This window comes from Cervus canadensis, chromosome 4, assembly GCF_019320065.1.
Source record: "Cervus canadensis isolate Bull #8, Minnesota chromosome 4, ASM1932006v1, whole genome shotgun sequence".
In the NCBI taxonomy this organism is placed as follows: domain Eukaryota; kingdom Metazoa; phylum Chordata; class Mammalia; order Artiodactyla; family Cervidae; genus Cervus; species Cervus canadensis.
Genome location: NC_057389.1, coordinates 91,638,527 through 91,656,540, shown reverse-complemented (window position 1 = coordinate 91,656,540; position 18,014 = coordinate 91,638,527). Strand labels below are relative to the sequence as shown.

Genomic DNA, 18,014 nt, shown 5'->3' with positions numbered 1-18,014 from the left:
TCTCCAGCAGCTTCTAATTCAGGTGCGTGCTTGGGGGAGCGTTCTCAACTGTCAGCCCTGCCTCTGGGGGGCTGGCTCCTCTCATTAAGTGTAGCTGGAGGTAGGAGCCCCCTCACACCTCTGGGCTGGAGGTACTGCAGGTGAGCGGCTGGGTCACCATTCATTTTTTCCCCTCATTTTGTTAAAAAATATTTTGTTGAGTCCTGCCCCTAGGCCACAGAAGTGGAGCCCAGAACCAAGGTCACCTCCAAAGCTAACTGAGGCGCTTTGTAACCCTTGCCAAAAGCCCCCCGATCATCACTAACAAGCTTCCTGACTCCCAGTTAGACAAAGACGCCCACTCTAGTAAACACCCTACAGCGCCCCAACCAATCACCTAGTGCCAACCTTCCACAGCAGTTTTGTCTTGAGGCTATAAAAACTGGCTCTTAACCCACGAGAGCCGACGACCCTCCCTGCTCTGTCAGGAGCTTGGCCTGCTACACTCCCAGTGTCCTCTTCATCTCTGCTCTTTGTTCTTAATAAACACCCTCCCTTATGAAATGCTCTGTGCCTGGACACTTTTCCAACCCACGCTCAGACTGCCTCAACATATTTATTTATTTGGCTGCATTGAGTCTCAGCTGTGGCATATTGCGCCTTCACTGCATTATGTTGGATCTTTCCTTGTGGCTTATCGGCTCAGTAGTTTTGGCGTGGGGCTTAGCTTCTCTACAGAAAAGCCCTGTCCTCTGTGTTGCAAGGCAGATTTTTAACCACCAGACTACCAGGGAAGTCCCTGGGCCACCATTCTTGCTGCCATGCCTGATACCTGGATGTCCAGGTCCAGAAGACAGGCCTGGCCTGGGCAGCCTGGCCCCAGGAGCTCAGCAGGCGTGTGAGTGGGGTTTCCTCGGTGAGTGGGACAGGAGACCGCTGCAGTGCCTGGGGCTGGGGTCCCCTGAGGAGTGATGCCGGAGGGTAAGCTCGTGGTGGTGGGTGCCATGGTATGAGGAAGAGCGCCCTGACCATCCCGCTCATCGAGGACCACCCAGTGGAGGACAGCCCCACCATGGAGGTGAGCCGACTCTTGTCCACAGCCTGGCTCCTGACAGGGGCTTGTCCTCCACCTGCTCTGCAGGAGGGGACCCCTTGTCCTAGATCCTGGGGGCACAAGAGGAGCGAGGGAAGGTCCCCTACCAGGGAGGCTAGCTGTCTCTAAGCTCCTACTGGAAGCAAGTGGTCACTGATGGGGAGACCTGCCTACTGGACACAGCAGGCCAAGAGAGTCAGCCACATGGAGACCAGTACATGAGCATCGGAGAGGGCTTTCCTCTGGGTGTTTGTGTCAACAATACCGAGTCCTTCAAGGGCATCCACCAGCCCTGGTGAGCTGACCACTGGCCCTCAGGGGCTTCCTGTCCTCTCTCTGTGGCCCCAAGTGCAGCCCAGCCCGCAGCCTGCCCACTGGATCATGCCTTCCCCTTGTAGGGAGCAGATCAAGTGGGCGAAGGACTCGGATGACATACCTGTGGTGCTGGTGGGGACAAGTGTGACCTGGTCACGGTACCGTGGAGTCTCAGCAGGCCAGAACCTCACCCAAAACTGCAGCATCTCCTGCAGTAATGCGTTGGCCCAGATGCACCAGGTGGAAGCCCCCCCACCCTGCCCCCCCTCCAGCCAGGGCCCTGGACCACCCCCACTGCCTGGGAGCAGCACTCACTGCCCCTTCTGCCTCCACACACGGCAGCTGCTCTACCTCTGGCTGCAGCTAAGGGGCCCCCTGGCACCCACTGCGATTCCTGTGACCCAGCAGCCCCTTAAGCTGTGGGTTTCCCTGGGACGCAGGGCCAGCAAGGGAGGCCAGGACCCGGGTCTGGGCCAACACAGCTCCTGGGGGAGGTGGAGGTCCCCAGAGAGAGCTGCCCTGAGCCAAGCAGGAGGGAGCAGTGACCCTTTGGCCCTGGCCCATGTGCCACCAGAGCACCCCAAGGTCCCAGTCAGCCCTGACCTCTCAGTGGGCAGTGGGAGGGCTGCTGAGGACACGTATTCCAGTGGGGTGCCCCTGGAGCCCAAGACAAGTGGGACCAGCTCCCCATTTGTGGGGTGAATGGGGAAGGGTCTGGGATTCTGCTCAAGGCGGAGGCAGTGCTCCCCCTGAGCCGGTGCCGTCTCCCTTCCACACACTGGTGCGTGAGATCCGGCAGCACGCCCACCCGAGGAGGGGGCCCTAGGCTGCCTGAGCTCAGGTGCTGCTCCCCTGACAGGTGTGGAGGGGCACGGAGGTGTCCAGTGTGATGTGGGAGCGGGTGCACGAGGTGGGTGTGGGGAGGAGGAGGCAGGGAAGAAGGGAAGTGCCACTGGAGCCTGGCCAGCCCAGGCTGGTGGACAGAGTGACTGCCGACAGTCTGCACAGACTGTCAGGGACCAATGCTCCCCACCCGCCAGCCGTGGCTCTCCTTGAGCCCAGTCCTGGCCCACCGGGCACACAGGCGGAATCACAGTCAATTATCCCATGGCCTTGGTCCTGGGGTGTGGCTGAAGCTCGGAGTCTGCAGTGCCTGTGGCCTCCCACGAGGCAGCTGGGAACCTCAGTTTTGTCCAGCTGGTGCCCCCTTTGCCTCTGGGGGCGCTGAGAGCATCCTTCGGAGACATCTGGGTGCTACAAGAACCAGCCAGTCTAGCACTTAATGCATGAAAACGTATTAACCTTTAACCAGCAAGGGGGGAAACTGAAACCAAGTCTGCCCGTCCCCTGGAGGGAGACCTTCATAGGGAATGGCTGGGGGCAGGGAGCCCAGTTGGACCCCGGGTGGGGTTGTGTTTGCTGAGATTTAGGGGCCCCAAAAGGCAGTCACTGACTTGGACACAGTGACACAGTCAGCCCAAACAGCAGCACCCTCTGCTCGAGCCCCGCCTCCTTATGCGTGTGAGTGTGGAGGTGGCCTGTTGCTCCCAGAGGCTCCCCAGGTCACCGAAGGCTGTGGGAGACCACACACAGCTCCGAGAGGGCTCGCCTTGCCTTGAGCCAGAGTTCCTGACCGGCCGGGGCAGCCTCTTTAGTCACAGTCCAGGCTGGGGGGTGCTCACACAGCCTCTGCCTTCCTGGGGCCCAAATTCAGGCCCTTCGGAGTCAGGGACTTGTGCTATACGGGGGTGGGGGTAGGGCCCATCCTCCAAGCAGCTCAGCGTGAAAAAGCAGGGCACGTTGCCGGCTTCTGGGGGCCTCGGGGTCCCCGGGAGCCTCGGAATCCCTGTGCTCATAGTCACCTCGTCTTCTTGAGGCCCCTGAACGTCCAGGCTCCCTGTGGACACAGAGCTCACGGGGTCATGCAGACATGTGGGGCCTTGGCACAGCTCTTGGGGTGCTGTCCTGGCTCCATCGTGGCCGTGCTGGTCACTCTCATGGGAGGGATGCTGGCTGCAGCTGCCTCAGGGCACGAGGGGCGTCCTGGGCCCAGCGGTGCCATCTTCAGCAGGCTGGGTGAAGCTGGTTGCCGAGGCCTCAGTGGGGTCACGGGGTCAGGCTGTTGTGTGGTCCTGGGGGTGGCCCAGGCAGGGACTGAAGGGGAAGGGACCCAGCATTCTGGCTCAAAGCCGAGGTCTGGGGACCACCTGCCTGTGGCCTCACAGATCACTGGGAGGTTTGGGAGGGAATTGTATCACCGTGGCCACAGGCGATCCTGAGGGCTGTCCTGGGGGCAGGGGGGCAGGCAGGCCAGACTTGGAGCCTCCAGGCCCCCAGAGCCAGGCCTGCAGCTATGGCCCCCTCAGGGGGCTGCTCCTTGGCATTTGGGACGGCCTGGCCAGGTGAAGGTCCGGGCTGCTCAGGTGGGCCAGGTGGGCCTCGGAGGGCCAGCCCTTCCTCTCCAGGGTTAGGGTTCCGATGCTGGGAGGGGTCGGGAGAGGCCTGGGGTCTGGGACCAGTCACTCCAGGCCCAGGGGCTGCCTGGGGATTTCCTCAGGTTTAGCTGTAAGTGAACAGAGTCAGCTTCTCCTCCAGGACGTTCGGTCTGCACAAGGTGGGCCCGTGGGGCCAGGCATGGCAGAGCCAGCCCAGCTTGGAGAACAGCCCACTAGGCCGCCAACCTCTGGGCTCTGTGGTGGCCGCCCAGAAGATCAAATGGCCAGGGGTGAGGGGAAGGCCCGGGGCTCGCCCACCCCCTACTGCCTGAGAGGGTGACTCAGGGGGAGACCAGGGCTGAGCCCACCTGGGCAGGGGCAGGTCATACTCCATCCTGGGTAGCTCAGCCATGGAGGCCTGCAGCTGCATGGGCATGCGTCGTCCTCCAGGGCCCAGGCCCGGGACAGTGTGTCCTGTAGGGACTCCTGCAGGCCTTCCAGGGGCAGCTTCAGGAGGTGTTCTTGGGGTAGGGGTGCCGTCAGGTCATCAGGGGACCCACAAGGAAGGCTCAGCCCTCCACCCTGGCGGGGGGGGGTCCTCCTGTGGGGGGAGGGGTGGCTGTGTTCCACTGTGTGCCACACCTGGGGTCCGTCTGTCCTGACAGAGCCCCAGGCAGGGCCCCGGCCAGGGGCGCTCACCACAGGGCACCCTGACCACCTTCATGCGGTCGGCACTCCCTCCTCTGCGGCCTGTGCTCCACGCTCAGGCCCACATCCTCCTGGGCACCTTGAGGACGATGTAGGCCATGGCTGTGAACAAGTGCCCACCCTCCAGAATGCAGGCATCCCAGAGCCTCAGGGTCAGCAGAAAGGGGGGGTCTGTGGGGACAGAGGGCATGGGAGGGGCCACTAGAGCAGGGGACAGGGGGTCCCAGCACAGGGTTAGAAGCCCCATCTGCCTCTGGTCCCTGCAGTCCCACCGTTCATCAGACAAGGTCCCAGAGCTGCTCATCTGGCTGGACAAAGGTGTTCCCACCAGGCCTCTCAGGGTCCTTAGGGCCTGACAGCACACCAGCTAACCCTCTCGGTGGGGACACCTCAGCAGATCACGATGATGGCTCAGCTGCACCCCAGGTTGACCCACCCTTCCCAAAGGGAGCCAGGCAGAAACGGTGGGTCCCTGGGACTTCAAGGTGCCCTGGGCCCCCACCAGGAGGGCTCTGGGCTGTCCTTGGAGCTCCCCAGGAGGGAGTTGGTATATCTGAGGGTGGGGTTTGTCCCTCCCTGGGCAACAGGAGTGGGAGACAGGGAGGCCTTGGAACCCAGTGTCCCTGGGCAGCCTTACCTGGTTGATGAAGCAGTGCATGAACCACATGTCCACCCTGCGGACATCTGCTCTAAAGCAGGGCAGGGGGTGCTCAGGGCCTACCGGCCCTGCCAGAAACCTATTTCGGGACCCTGTACAGCCACCCTCAGGGGTGGTGGACATGCTGTCCATGGGCCTGCTCAGCCCGAGCTCACCCCTGGCCGCCCCCAGGAGAAGGCGAATGAAGCCTGCAGGAAGCCAACTCCCCGCAGTAGCCATGGGACAGCACCTCTGGGCGGGGCGACAGTTGTACTCACATGTCCCTTCAACTTGGGGAGGGCTCTGCCGAGAATGTGCTTGTGATGGGCCTGGAATCTTAGCAATTTCAGGAATCCAGGGATGAAGACTTGAGGAGCCCCCAGACCCCCACAAGTCAGAGCCTGGCCCAGAGGGGAGTGGAGTACCACAGGAGCCCCCAGTGGTGACCCCCACCTGTGGGGCCCTCTTGAGCCCTGGCTGGACATGCTCTTCCCAGGCAGGACAGCCTGTGAGGCCAGGGCAGAGGCCCTGCTCCTGGATGCCCAGCTCAGCTGGCGCCCTGGGCAGAGGGGTGGGCAGGCATCTGGCCCCGGCATGCCGTCCCCACAGCAGCCACGGTGGGGGATGGCGGGCCTGGTATGGAGGGGCAGGGAGTGTGGCCCCCAGGGGAGGTGGTGGTGTGTGCCTGGCCACCTCCTGGCCTCTGCAACCCTGCTGGGGGCAGATGAAGTGGTGCTGCTGCCTGGGCTTCATCGGCCGTGGGCTTGCGGGGCACCTGGTGGATGGCAGGCTTGAGGCAGAAGGACCAGCAGGGAAGGAAGGAAGGGTGGTCTGCATGAGGCTGGGACTGAGGGCCGAGGCTCCAGAACCCAAAGGGCAGTGTGGCGAGCCAGTGCCCTTTGCTGCTGGGGAGGTAGCCTGGGCCAGGGTCCCACCACCCCCCTGCAAAGAGACCCCAGGTCCTGAGGCTTGCCCAGCCGTCCTCGGCTACCTACCGCCAATGGCGTGCTTGTCGTCAGTCATCAGCTGCACCCGTGCCCAGAAGGCCTCCTCTTAGTTCAGGAACATCAGTAGGACAGCTGCGACTTTGTTCATGCCCTGGAAGTAGCCCACCTCCTGCAAGAGCCAGACGTGTGTGGAGGACCCACCTGGAGGCCTCTCTGTCCCCTCCTGACGCTCCGACCTCTGCTCCTGGATGCTCCTGATTCGTAACCAGCAGGAAGACCCCCTGGAATGGGCAGGACCTAGGCGTGTGGATATTCTCAGTGTCCTACATGGAGTAGGCCACCAGCACGTGGGACAGGGCCTGCTGCCTGGGGAAGGGGACACAGGGGCTTCTTTCACACTGATACTCTTAGTTTTATATTGTCTGACAGAGCCTCATGACAGAGCAAGTGTGTTTGAGAAATGAGCCCCCAAAGCCAAGGAGTCCTGGGGCCACCCTGCTTTGGGGCCAGCAGGGCCCCTCAGTAGAGACATCTCACTGAGAGGAGCGTGAGGGGTCTGGGGTCACCACTCGGGCAGCACAGCCCACTCCTGCCTTGTTGCTCTCAGCCCCGTTGTGGCCAGACCCCTCTTCTCTCTGGGATGGGAGCTCTGAAGAGTGTCTCTTGGTCCAGAGTGAGCTTGATCTGCAGGCCAGTAGCCTGCAACCTGAATCGGTCGTGGCAGAACCTTCTCTCTTGCCTGCCCATATGTGTTTTCCCTGACTGTCAGTATCTTCAACCCACTCCCAGTTACCTGGATTGGAACAGCTTGTTCAGAAAGCATGAAGTGTTGGGAGATGTGATCTCTAGGTGCGTATTAGGTGATTACAGTAAATGCTTCAGGTGTAGGAACAGGTTCCAGGTCACATGTAAAAAAAGAATCCCGCTTCTTTTTTTCTTTTTGCCCAATGCTTGGCTTGCGAGATCTTAGTTCCCTGACAGGGATGCAACCTGGGTCCTCTGCAATGAGTGTGGAGTCCTAACCACTGAACTGCCAGGGAATTCCAAAGAATCCTTGTTTTTAAAATGCATACTAGCGGCGGTAGGTTGGGGGGGTTCCCTGGCTGACCAGGGGTTAAGAGTCTGTTCTTCCACCACAGGGGGCATGGGTTTGCTCCTTGGTCAGGGCACTAAGCTCCCACAAGCCACATGGCGTGGCCAAAAAAGAGCATAGTGAAAGCCTAGGGACGGGGTGAGGCCAGAGGTCTTGAGTCCGCTGTGAAAGGCATGTGCTGGTCAAGGATGTGGTGAACGCAGGAGATGGGATGGAACTGGGTCCCTAAGTGATGGAATTTGGGGTTCACCAATCTATTTTTACAAATGATAGAAACTGTAGAAGTAGAAATATGCAAGTAACACCATCAAGATGGGGCGTCATTTTGAGCCCTCTAACCCGAATTCAGTCCGTCTGAGCTCCTGTCCAGCCAGGTCTCTGCCGCCTGGAGCCCTTCACCTCCCGCGGCTGCCCCGCCCCACTCTCCCCTCCCCAAGTGCCACCTGCCGCGTGCCCTCCGCCTCTGCCCGGGCTCCTAACGTGCCTACTCGCGCCACGCTCGAGGCTCACCGGTACAGCCAGGACGGGCGGGGGTCGACACCCTGCCACCCCAGCTCCAGACCCAGGCCCACGGCCTCCCAGCCAGGAACCTGGGGACCCACTTGATTCCATATCGCTCCTAGAAGAAGAGGTTATTCCGGAAGGTGCGGTTGATGTCTACGTCAATGTGCTTGACGTCAGCACAGCACCGCCGGGCCGGCTCTTTTACGCGCTGTGGGCGGGGCCGAGGGGGCGGGGCCAACGTCAGGAGGTCCTGACCCACTGGACCAACCGCCACAACTGCCGCGACGGGGGGGCGCTGCGCCGCCGGAGGGACCGGAGCTCTTTTCTGCAGAAACCTCATTCCGCTTGTTTCTGAAGCCAGCGGGGCTCACGAGTGACGCCCCCGTCCAAGGCCCAGAACCCCGACCGTTAACAAGGTAACGTCCAGGCCCTCTGGACCCCTCCTCCGCCTCCTCCAGGGGCCTCCCAGGTGACAGCTCCCGCCAGGCCCTGAGCCTGGTCCCGGGAGGCGGCTCCCAGGTGCGGGGCAGGCGGGGAGGGCGGCTGGGCCTCTGCTTCCTAACACCCTCTGGAGTGTCCCTGCCTTTAGGCGGTAACAGGCGGGGCGGGGCGAGAAGAGGGCGGGATGGGGTGGGCGTGGCGAGGACAGACTCCAGTTCGCTGCCTTGCCTTCTGACAGTCACCTACTCCTCTTTTGACACCAGCTCGACTCAGGGGGCTCGGGCTCCCAACACCCTGACTCTAAAAACCGCCCAGGAGGAGCGTGGAGCCCCACAGCCCGACACCTCCATCCCCCACCCTTGGGGATGGGCAAGGGGTCCCCAGGGGCAGCCCGCCAAGCTCCTGATGGCCTGGCCTGTTGCCCCTGCTCAGGTGGACCGGCCGCACCTGATATTTCCTGATGTTCTCCGCCTTCACCTTCTCCAGGTCCAAGAGCAGAGACCAGGCCTGCCCTCGCACTGGTGGAGGGATGCCCATGGACACCCTTCGGCACATCTATGGGGGAGAGGCGGCCCTGAGACAGATGTGGGCACCATGCCAGGGAGGAGACGGAGCGAGAGGCCTGTGGAAGATGCTGCAGGGGGGCAGGGTCTTCCTAGAGCTGGGCCTGATCTTCCCAAAACTGGGAGTGGAGAATAGCCCCAACTGCTCCCTCCCTGTGGGGTCCTGGGCTGGGCTGGCTGCCACCCTGGCATCAGTCTCCCAAGCCTTGTGGGGGCCAAAGGCTAGTGCCCTGCAGGGTCAGGGTACTCAGCTTTGTACCTTCTTGCTGCCCTCAGCCTTTTTATTTTTGCCAGCTCCTCAGCTTCTTCACCCACTTGTCGGCTCCCTGGAGGTCCTGGGCTTTTTGCTAGAAAATAGGACATGCTGGTGGTGTTCTAGCTGCCAGCTCCCTAGGGTGGCCCGAATGGGCGTGAACTCAAGGGCTCCCAGGACAGGCACAGACCCCTCACAGACCAAGGACACTTCAATGGCTCTGGGGTGTGGAGCAGCAGGGAACCCCAGCCGCACCCGTGACCTCCTCCCTCCTTCTGCTGATGCAGCACACATGGGGTCTTACCCTCACCAAGTGAGTGCTGAGGCCGCAGATACTGAAGCCCTGGGTGCTGAGACTAGGTGGGTTTTCCTGACTGGAAGGCAAGAGAAACAAGGTGTTGAGGTACTGACCCGGCTGGAGGCCCAGAAGGCCCCACTCACCCCCCTCAACCCCCAAGTCTCAGTCTAGGAGACTCGAGGGGAGGGCTGATCCCCCCAGGGTGCTGGCTTCAGGGTGGGCTGCATTCTGGAGACGGTCTAGGGGTGGGGGTGCCGTCAGGCCATCGGGAGACCCACAAGGAAGGCTCGGCCCCCACATTGGGGGTCCTCCCATGGAGGGTGGCTGTGTTCCACTGTGTGCCACACCTGGGGTCCGTCTGTCCTGACAGAGCCCCAGGCAGGGCCCCGGCCAGGGGCGCTCACCACAGGGCACCCTGACCACCTTCATGCGGTCGGCACTCCCTCCTCTGCGGCCTGTGCTCCACGCTCAGGCCCACATCCTCCTGGGCACCTTGAGGACGATGTAGGCCATGGCTGTGAACAAGTGCCCACCCTCCAGAATGTAGGCATCCCAGAGCCTCAGGGTCAGCAGAAAGGGGGGGTCTGTGGGGATAGAGGGCATGGGAGGGGCCACTAGAGCAGGGGACAGGGGGTCCCAGCACAGGGTTAGAAGCCCCATCTGCCTCTGGTCCCTGCAGTCCCACCGTTCATCAGACAAGGTCCCAGAGCTGCTCATCTGGCTGGACAAAGGTCCCACCAGGCCTCTCAGGGTCCTTAGGGCCTGACAGCACACCAGCTAACCCTCTCGGTGGGGACACCTCAGCAGATCACGATGATGGCTCAGCTGCACCCCAGGTTGACCCACCCTTCCCGAAGGGAGCCAGGCAGAAACGGTGGGTCCCTGGGACTTCAAGGTGCCCTGGGCCCCCACCAGGAGGGCTCTGGGCTGTCCTTGGAGCTCCCCAGGAGGGAGTTGGTATATCTGAGGGTGGGGTTTGTCCCTCCCTGGGCAACAGGAGTGGGAGACAGGGAGGCCTTGGAACCCAGTGTCCCTGGGCAGCCTTACCTGGTTGATGAAGCAACCTGGTTGATGAAGCAGTGCATGAACCACATGTCCACCCTGCGGACATCTGCTCTAAAGCAGGGCAGGGGGTGCTCAGGGCCTACCGGCCCTGCCAGAAACCTATTTCGGGACCCTGTACAGCCACCCTCAGGGGTGGTGGACATGCTGTCCATGGGCCTGCTCAGCCCGAGCTCACCCCTGGCCGCCCCCAGGAGAAGGCGAATGAAGCCTGCAGGAAGCCAACTCCCCGCAGTAGCCATGGGACAGCACCTCTGGGCGGGGCGACAGTTGTACTCACATGTCCCTTCAACTTGGGGAGGGCTCTGCCGAGAATGTGCTTGTGATGGGCCTGGAATCTTAGCAATTTCAGGAATCCAGGGATGAAGACTTGAGGAGCCCCCAGACCCCCACAAGTCAGAGCCTGGCCCAGAGGGGAGTGGAGTACCACAGGAGCCCCTAGTGGTGACCCCCACCTGTGGGGCCCTCTTGAGCCCTGGCTGGACATGCTCTTCCCAGGCAGGACAGCCTGTGAGGCCAGGGCAGAGGCCCTGCTCCTGGATGCCCAGCTCAGCTGGCGCCCTGGGCAGAGGGGTGGGCAGGCATCTGGCCCCGGCATGCCGTCCCCACAGCAGCCATGGTGGGGGATGGCGGGCCTGGTATGGAGGGGTAGGGAGTGTGGCCCCCAGGGGAGGTGGGGGTATGTGCCTGGCCACCTCCTGGCCTCTGCAACCCTGCTGGGGGCAGAGGAGGTGGTGCTGCTGCCTGGGCTTCATCGGCCGTGGGCTTGCGGGGCACCTGGTGGATGGCAGGCTTGAGGCAGAAGGACCAGCAGGGAAGGAAGGAAGGGTGGTCTGCATGAGGCTGGGACTGAGGGCCGAGGCTCCAGAACCCAAAGGGCAGCGTGGGGAACCTGTGCCCTTTGCTGATGGGGAGGTAGCCTGGGCCAGGGTCCCACCAGCCCCCCTGCAAAGAGACCCCAGGTCCTGAGGCTGGCCCAGCCGTTCTCGGCAGGCACTTACTGCGCATGGCGGTCTTCTCATGTCATCAGCTGGAACAACCCCAGAAGGTGTCGTCCTCGTTCAGGAACATCAGTACGGCCACGACCTCATTCATGCCCTGGAAGTAGCCCACCTTCTGCAAGAGCCAGACGTGCGTGGAGGACCCACCCGGACCCCACCTCTGCTCTTGGACGCATCAGCGCCATGGCCTGCCATGGCCACCAGGGGTCCCTCCCCTCCTTATTCTGCAGAAAGGTCTTTCTGCCAATGGAAACCCACCTGCAGGATGGGAAAGAGGGGCGTCCCAGTGACTCACAGCAAGGAACGTAGCCTGTTGGTGCCACTGTACAGTGAGAGGTCCGCATCCTCCCCTGGTTCCTCTGAAGACCTTGCATGGCCCAAAAGCCAGAGGGGGCCGAGAGATGCCAGGAAAGGCAGAGCAGGACAACTCCCCACCCTGCATCCCAGGGGCACAGCACCAGGCCCGCCTGACTCAGTGGGATCTGCCTGGGCTAGGACCCTGCCTGGGCCACCTGGTCCCATTTGCGGGGACCCCCACCTGAGCCATACCTGCTTGTCCTGGGGAGGATGTCCACTCAGGCTCGCTCTGCTCAGCCTTGGCTGTGACCCCTACCTGGAATGTGAGTGCTCTTGCTGCCCATGGTTCCCACTGGGCTGTACCTGTGCACACCTGGCAGTGGGCCCCACCTGGGCCTCACCTGCTCCTCCTTGGTGGGATCATCCACCAGGGACATCCCTTCTCCTGTGGGCCATGTGGGCTGTCATGGCCCACCTGGGCCTCACCTGCTGCATGCTGACTGTGCTCCCGGCCTGAGCTGTACCTGTTCCTACTGGTGACCATCCTTACGTGGAGTTCCCTGGTCTACCCAGGGATGATCTCGGCCTGGTCTCCCCTGCTTATCCTTGGCGCTGATTCCTCCTGGGACATGCCTGCTTCTGTGGGCTAGGATGCTCACCTGGGCTGCAGTGATTCCCACTTGGGGAATGTACCTTTTCTGATGGGTGATGATACCAGTTCTACCTGGCTAGGATCCCTGCTGGGTCTCAGCTGCCTGTCCTTGGCTCAGATCCCTGCCTGGGTGCACCTGCTCTTGTCTATGATCCCTGCTGGGGTCTCACCTGCTCATATTTTGTTATAATTTCTTCTCATTCCAAGGCTAGTAGGGTCTCCAGCTTCTCCATGTTGGATGCTGCAAGACAAAATCCATGTATTCCAGTGCCCTAAAGAGCTTCAGGGACCCAGCAAGTGGAAGTTGGCTCCCTGTTGGCAGCTTCCTGGTCATAGGGGGAGAAATCAGACATTAGTGCCTCCTTAGTGGGTGGGATCCCCCTTGGCGATCATGGCTTGCATCCACACCTAATACTTCCACTTCTAGACTTCAGGACAGGGGTAGACCTTTCTCCAAAGTCCACCCAGCTTTAGAAAACAAGGCCAACAGTCTCAGGGGGAGTTGCTGAACCTCATCAGCCATCAGGGAGATGCAAATCAAGACCACAGGGCACACCACTTCTCATCCCTGGAAACTTTATTCCCAATAACAGGATGTGGAGAGATTGGAACTCTCCTGTACTGCATGCAGGAAATGGTGACCCCAGCTACACTGTGGATGGGTGAAATCAGGCACAAGAGACCATATATTGTATGATTCCATTGATTTGAAGTGTCTAGCATTGCCAGGCCCATACAGACAGAAACTGGATCGGGGGTCCCCAGGGCTGGGGGATGGGCGAGGGGTGGGTATCTGCTGATGGATAAGAGACTTTTATGAGGTGGTGACAGGAGGATGTAGTGGGGACGGTAGCAGGAGTCTGTAAAATAAAGACCTCTGGTCTACTTGAGCTAAAGTGGATGATGTGTGAATTTCAGAGAAAGCTCTTTGAGCCCGATTTGCCCCAAGAGCCCTGAAAGTGGCAGAGACTTCACTTAGATTAAAACACAACCAGGGGCTCTCATGTTCTAGGGCAGTAGCCCTGAGCCACTGCCCACGGGGCTTTTCCTGGGACCGAGCCCCCCTCACCACCCCCGCACCCCCCACAGGATGGCCCCTCTTGGGAGGCAGAGCAAGGACTGGGGACCAAAGGCACTAGGAAGAGAGATGGACCTAACTCATAATGGACCTAACTCACTGATCCTGGCTGGTGAATGGGCTCAGGCAACACATCAGCCGATCAGAAGGGTGTTGTTTGGGAAAAGAATGACTTATTTAGCCTCAGGCAGCCTCTCTGTGCTGCTGAGACCACCCTTCAGTCCACAAGTCTGAACAAGGCCAAGGGGGAAGGGCCTCAGTTCCTGGACTCGCACAGAAAACCATCAAGAACATGGCTGGAGAGTGTAGAGCTGGTGACACATGGAGAGGATGGGGGACAGTGCACTGCACAGGGTGAGGCCCTGGGTCCCCACCCCCTAGCCCACAGGCCACACGAACTCACGTGGCCAGCTTGCCCGATCTGGGGCAGGACAGACAGAATGCCTCTGGGATCCAGGACACGGGCACAGGCTTGAACCCACCGGGCTCTGGAGATGCCAAAGCTCTGCCCTTCTCCCCTCATCCTCCTCCATCCACACCCCCACCCCTGCATCCCCCCACCTCTTCCCCTCAGCTTCCATCGCTTCTCCATCCTCCCTACCCCTCCATCAGCTGCTATACAGTCCTCGGCCAGCCCCAGCCCCTTCCTCCTCCTCCATTCTCCACATGTCGCCCACCCCCAGACCTTCACCTCACCATCCACCTCAGCCACCCGTCCTCCTCCCACTCCTGCTTCCTGCCAGCCTCCCCCTCCTCCTCCCCCTTTATGTTTCCTGCACTTCCTCCTCTTCCTGTCTCAACTCCTCTGTCCCATTCACACTCCTCCCTCTATATCCATCCTCCTGTACTCTGCTGTCCTCTGCCTCCATCTTCCATCCATCTTCTCTCCTGCATCCTCTCTCCCCTCCTTCGTGCTCTCCTCTGGGTCAGGTGTGGAAGCTCTGAGACTCCTCACAGGGACATGGGCACCTCTGGCTGCAGCCCACTCCCTCCTTGGAGCCCCGAAGGCACTGCAGATCCCGGCTGTTGTTCAGTACTGGGGGTTCAGCATCACCTCTGCCAGGAAGGCTGGAGTCACCCACCCGGGGGCCTCTGTCCCCAAAGAATCTAGAAGAGACGAGATGATGCTTTTACCCATCAGACCTCTCACTGCTAGAGATGTGTCTCCTTGATGGAAATGCACCCAGGGACAGGGCAGAAGAGATGGAACAGGGCAGGCGGGGGTCAGAGCAGGTCAGAGACACAGGGGCCTCCGAACGAACACCTACAGGCATGAAACAGAGTGGGTGTGGGCAGCAGGCAGAACTGAGGGGTCGCTGCCTTTCCATCCCACAATGGGGGCCAGGTCAGAGGTCAGGGGCAGCACTGAGCCCATACACCTGAAGGCCGGGCATGGAAGAGGAGCGTCTTGTCCCCAGGTAGGGGAAGGTGACCAGGGACTGGTGTCACCCGGCACCGGCAAGTGCAGGTCCTAACCAGAAAAGCATGTAAGCTTAAAAAGCTCAAAATTTCACAACAGGGGTCCGGCTGCAGAGCGAGAGTTATGGCGGCCTCTGAGGCAGTGGAGGCGGATCCCGCGGCTCTCGCCTCGCGTGCCCCGGCTGTCCTGGCAGCCGCAAGGGGTGCCGCCGCCGCCTCAGGTCCTTGGGGTCCCCCCAGGCAGCTGAGAGGCAGCCAGCCTGACGGTGGCGAGGCAGCAGCCCACGGGTTCAGTTTCGCCGGCCCCGGAGCTCATCCAGCCGCTGGTGAGCGAGCTGTCCTAGGCCGTGAGGACCAACATCCCGTGCATGGTGCGCAGCTGTAGCAAGATCCTGCCCAACAGCCCCGCGCTCAACATGTACCGCCTGTGGGATGGCATAGTGAATCCAACAATAAGAAAAGATTTGAAAACCGTACCGAAATGCTACGGCTGCTGCTGCTAAGCCGCTTCAGTCATGTCCGACTCTGTGCGACCCCATAGACGGCAACCCACCAGGCTCCCCCGTCCCTGGGATTCTCCAGGCAAGAACACTGGAGTGGGTTGCCATTTCCTTCTCCAATGCAGGAAAGTGAAAAGTGAAAGTGAAGTCGCTCAGTCGTGTCTGACTCTTAGCAACTCCATGGACTGCAGCCTACCAGGCTCCTCCGCCCATGGGATTTTCCAGGCAAGAGTACTGGAGTGGGTTGCCATTGTACCGAAATTCTACTGTTGTCCAATTGAATGATGCCCTAGAGGCCCTGACAGACCATTTTCTCAATTTTCTCTCGTAAAATAGCAGTTTATGAAAATGCATGCTGAAAAGAAGCATAAATGTAGTAAGGACAGCAATTCGTATAGCACTGAGTGGGCCCTGAAAAGACATGCAGAGGATTGTGGCAAGACCTTCCGGTGCACGTGTGGCTGTCCCTATGCCAGTAGGACTGCGTTACAGCCCCACATCTACTGAACTGGCCATGAGATCCTTGCCGAACACAGGGATCCACCTAGTAAGGAAAGGAAAATGGAAAGCTGCCTGCACAGCCAGAAGCTGTCCAGGGAGACTGTTGGATCACTGAGCAACCAACCAGTTCCACGACCAGATGCTCCAGAACTAGAAAACTTCAGAAATAAGGCTGGTGGCTTCTTCTGAAGACTCTTCCAGCTCTAACGCCAAACAGCAGACTCTTCCAGCAGCTCCAAGGTACCCTCAGATGTTGCTTTTACCAAAGCCCAGAGTGGCTTTGGTTAAACTCCCCATCATGCAATTTTCTCCTATGCCTGTCTTTGCGCCTACAGCCGACTCATCAGCCCAGCCTGTGGTGTTGGGTGTCCACCTGGTGCCATGAAATTACTTGCCTTCTCCATTGGAACCCTGATCCTCGGCCTAGTTTCGGAGCCCTGCTCTCTTAAGGAGAGCCTCCCTCTCTTAAAAGTAAATGCTGTTGCTGTTGAGCTGATTAGCACAGGTGTTCAAGTGAACTTGGGTAAAAGTCCATTTAACCCATTACAAGAACTCGGAACACATGTCAGAAGAACAGCATTTCTTCATCAATGTACAGACAGACCTGTCCCACACCACACCACAATTTATGCCATTTGCACCGTGGGTCAGCCCTGACTCCTCTGTGTCACCCTGTTCACAAACTTATTTGACATTTGGTTTCCAGGTTTCCCTTCCCATTAGTGTTCAAACTCAGACTTTTTTGCCCAGTTCTAAGGTAACCTTATCTATCACTGCTCAGACTGATGCATTTATAGATGCCAGTTTCCAGCCAGGTAGGATCTCCAGAGAAACTCGGACCAGTGGAATGCAGCATCCAGCAGATGACCGAGTACAGATGGACCAAGTTGTAATGTGTGGAGACATTTTTGAGAGTGTCCATTCATCATATAGTGTGTCTACAGACAATATTTAAGCAGTGGCTTAGTAGCAGAGATTGTAACTCATGACTTGTTACCTCAGAACCACCCTAAAACTTTAACTCAAGATATTGAGAAATCCGCACCAATTATAAACTTCAGTACACCGAATAGCATGCTTTCATCACAGAACACGACATGTAATCAGACTCCGACCATGGATTTATTCAGTGACCTAGAAAACATCTTGTCAAGCAACCTGCCTGGTCAGATGCCGGACAATTGTAGTCTTTTGTCTGGCACAAATACTGGACCTGACACTCAGCTCCCATCTGGCCCAGCCCAGAATCCTGAAATTGATTTTGATGTCGAAGAGTTCTTTTCAGCCTCAAATATCCAGACGCAAACCGAGGAGAGTGAGCTTAGCACCATGACCACTGAGTCAGTCTTGGAGTCACTGGACATAGAAACCCAAACTGACTTCTTCCTTGCAGACCCCTCTACACAGGCCTACAGTTGTAGGGGAAATTCTAGCTTCTTAGGCCTTGACATCTTTGACACACAGACACAGATGGACCTGAACTTCTTTTTCGACAGTAGCCCTTGTCTGCTGCTGGGAAGTATCCTGAAATATTCCAGCCTTTCCTTGAGTAATGATTCATCTGACACAGATACCCAGACTGACGGAATCTCCACTGCTAAACATCTGCCTGTCCTGGAAAAGAAAGTTCAGCTGGACAGTGCCGAAACACAGACCATGAACTCTGGCTTTGAAACTTTGGGGAGCTTATTTTTCACCAGCAATGAAACTCAGACAGCAGTGATGACTTTCTTCTGGCCGATCTGGTCTGGAACACAATGGAATCTCAGTTCAGCTCTGTCGAAACCCAAACGTGTGCAGAGCTACACCCAGTCTCCAACTTCTGAAAGTGGAGTCCACATGGGGGATGGATTCATGGTTCCCTTCTGGATTTAGAAGATGAAGAACGAGGACAACAGTATTAACTCTACTGAATGTAGTCGATGATACAGTGACTTTGATTCTTTGAGGTTCTTTGCCTTTTTGTACTTGTAAACATGAAGTTTGTGTAAAAATTTGTGAGTGCATTATAAAGTGTAAGATGTTGCTCTAAAATAAAAAAAATTAAAAATAGGGAATTCCCTGGCAGTCCAGTAGTTAGGACTCCATGTCTCCACTGCCACAGGCCCAGGTTCAGTCCCTGGTTGGGAAACTAAGATTCTGCAAGCATGGGGTATGGCCAAAAAAATATATATGTGTGTACATACAGATAGATAGATATAGATACCTCCAGGGAATCTTCCCAACCCAGGGTTTGAA

General features: G+C 58.9%; 1 protein-coding gene, 1 long non-coding RNA gene and 1 pseudogene across 18 annotated transcripts in view; 2 read left to right on the top strand and 1 right to left on the bottom strand.

The window, feature by feature from the left end:
- Positions 1–2,670: 2,670 nt before the first annotated feature.
- LOC122440402 (basic proline-rich protein-like) overlaps positions 2,671–18,014 on the bottom strand; it is a 43,822-nt gene continuing 28,478 nt past the window's right edge. For 3 of the 17 annotated variants that reach the window (XM_043466600.1, XM_043466602.1, XM_043466603.1), the window contains 3 exons: positions 12,449–12,519; positions 10,331–11,942; positions 2,671–5,167 (listed from right to left, as the gene is read on the bottom strand). In XM_043466600.1, coding sequence (XP_043322535.1) covers positions 4,898–5,167; positions 10,331–11,350 — 1,290 coding nt within the window. In that variant the 5' untranslated portion in view covers positions 11,351–11,942; positions 12,449–12,519 and the 3' untranslated portion in view covers positions 2,671–4,897. Of the gene's footprint in view, positions 8,708–8,974; positions 9,063–9,272; positions 9,343–10,330; positions 14,464–18,014 lie in introns of those variants that run through there. The other 14 variants (XM_043466597.1, XM_043466598.1, XM_043466604.1 and 11 more) reach the window with 12 other exon arrangements.
- Positions 7,992–9,092, top strand: LOC122440404. Its single transcript, XR_006269101.1, has 2 exons — positions 7,992–8,127; positions 8,639–9,092. It is a non-coding gene; the product is annotated as an uncharacterized LOC122440404 (long non-coding RNA).
- Positions 15,427–17,602, top strand: LOC122440401 (annotated as a pseudogene).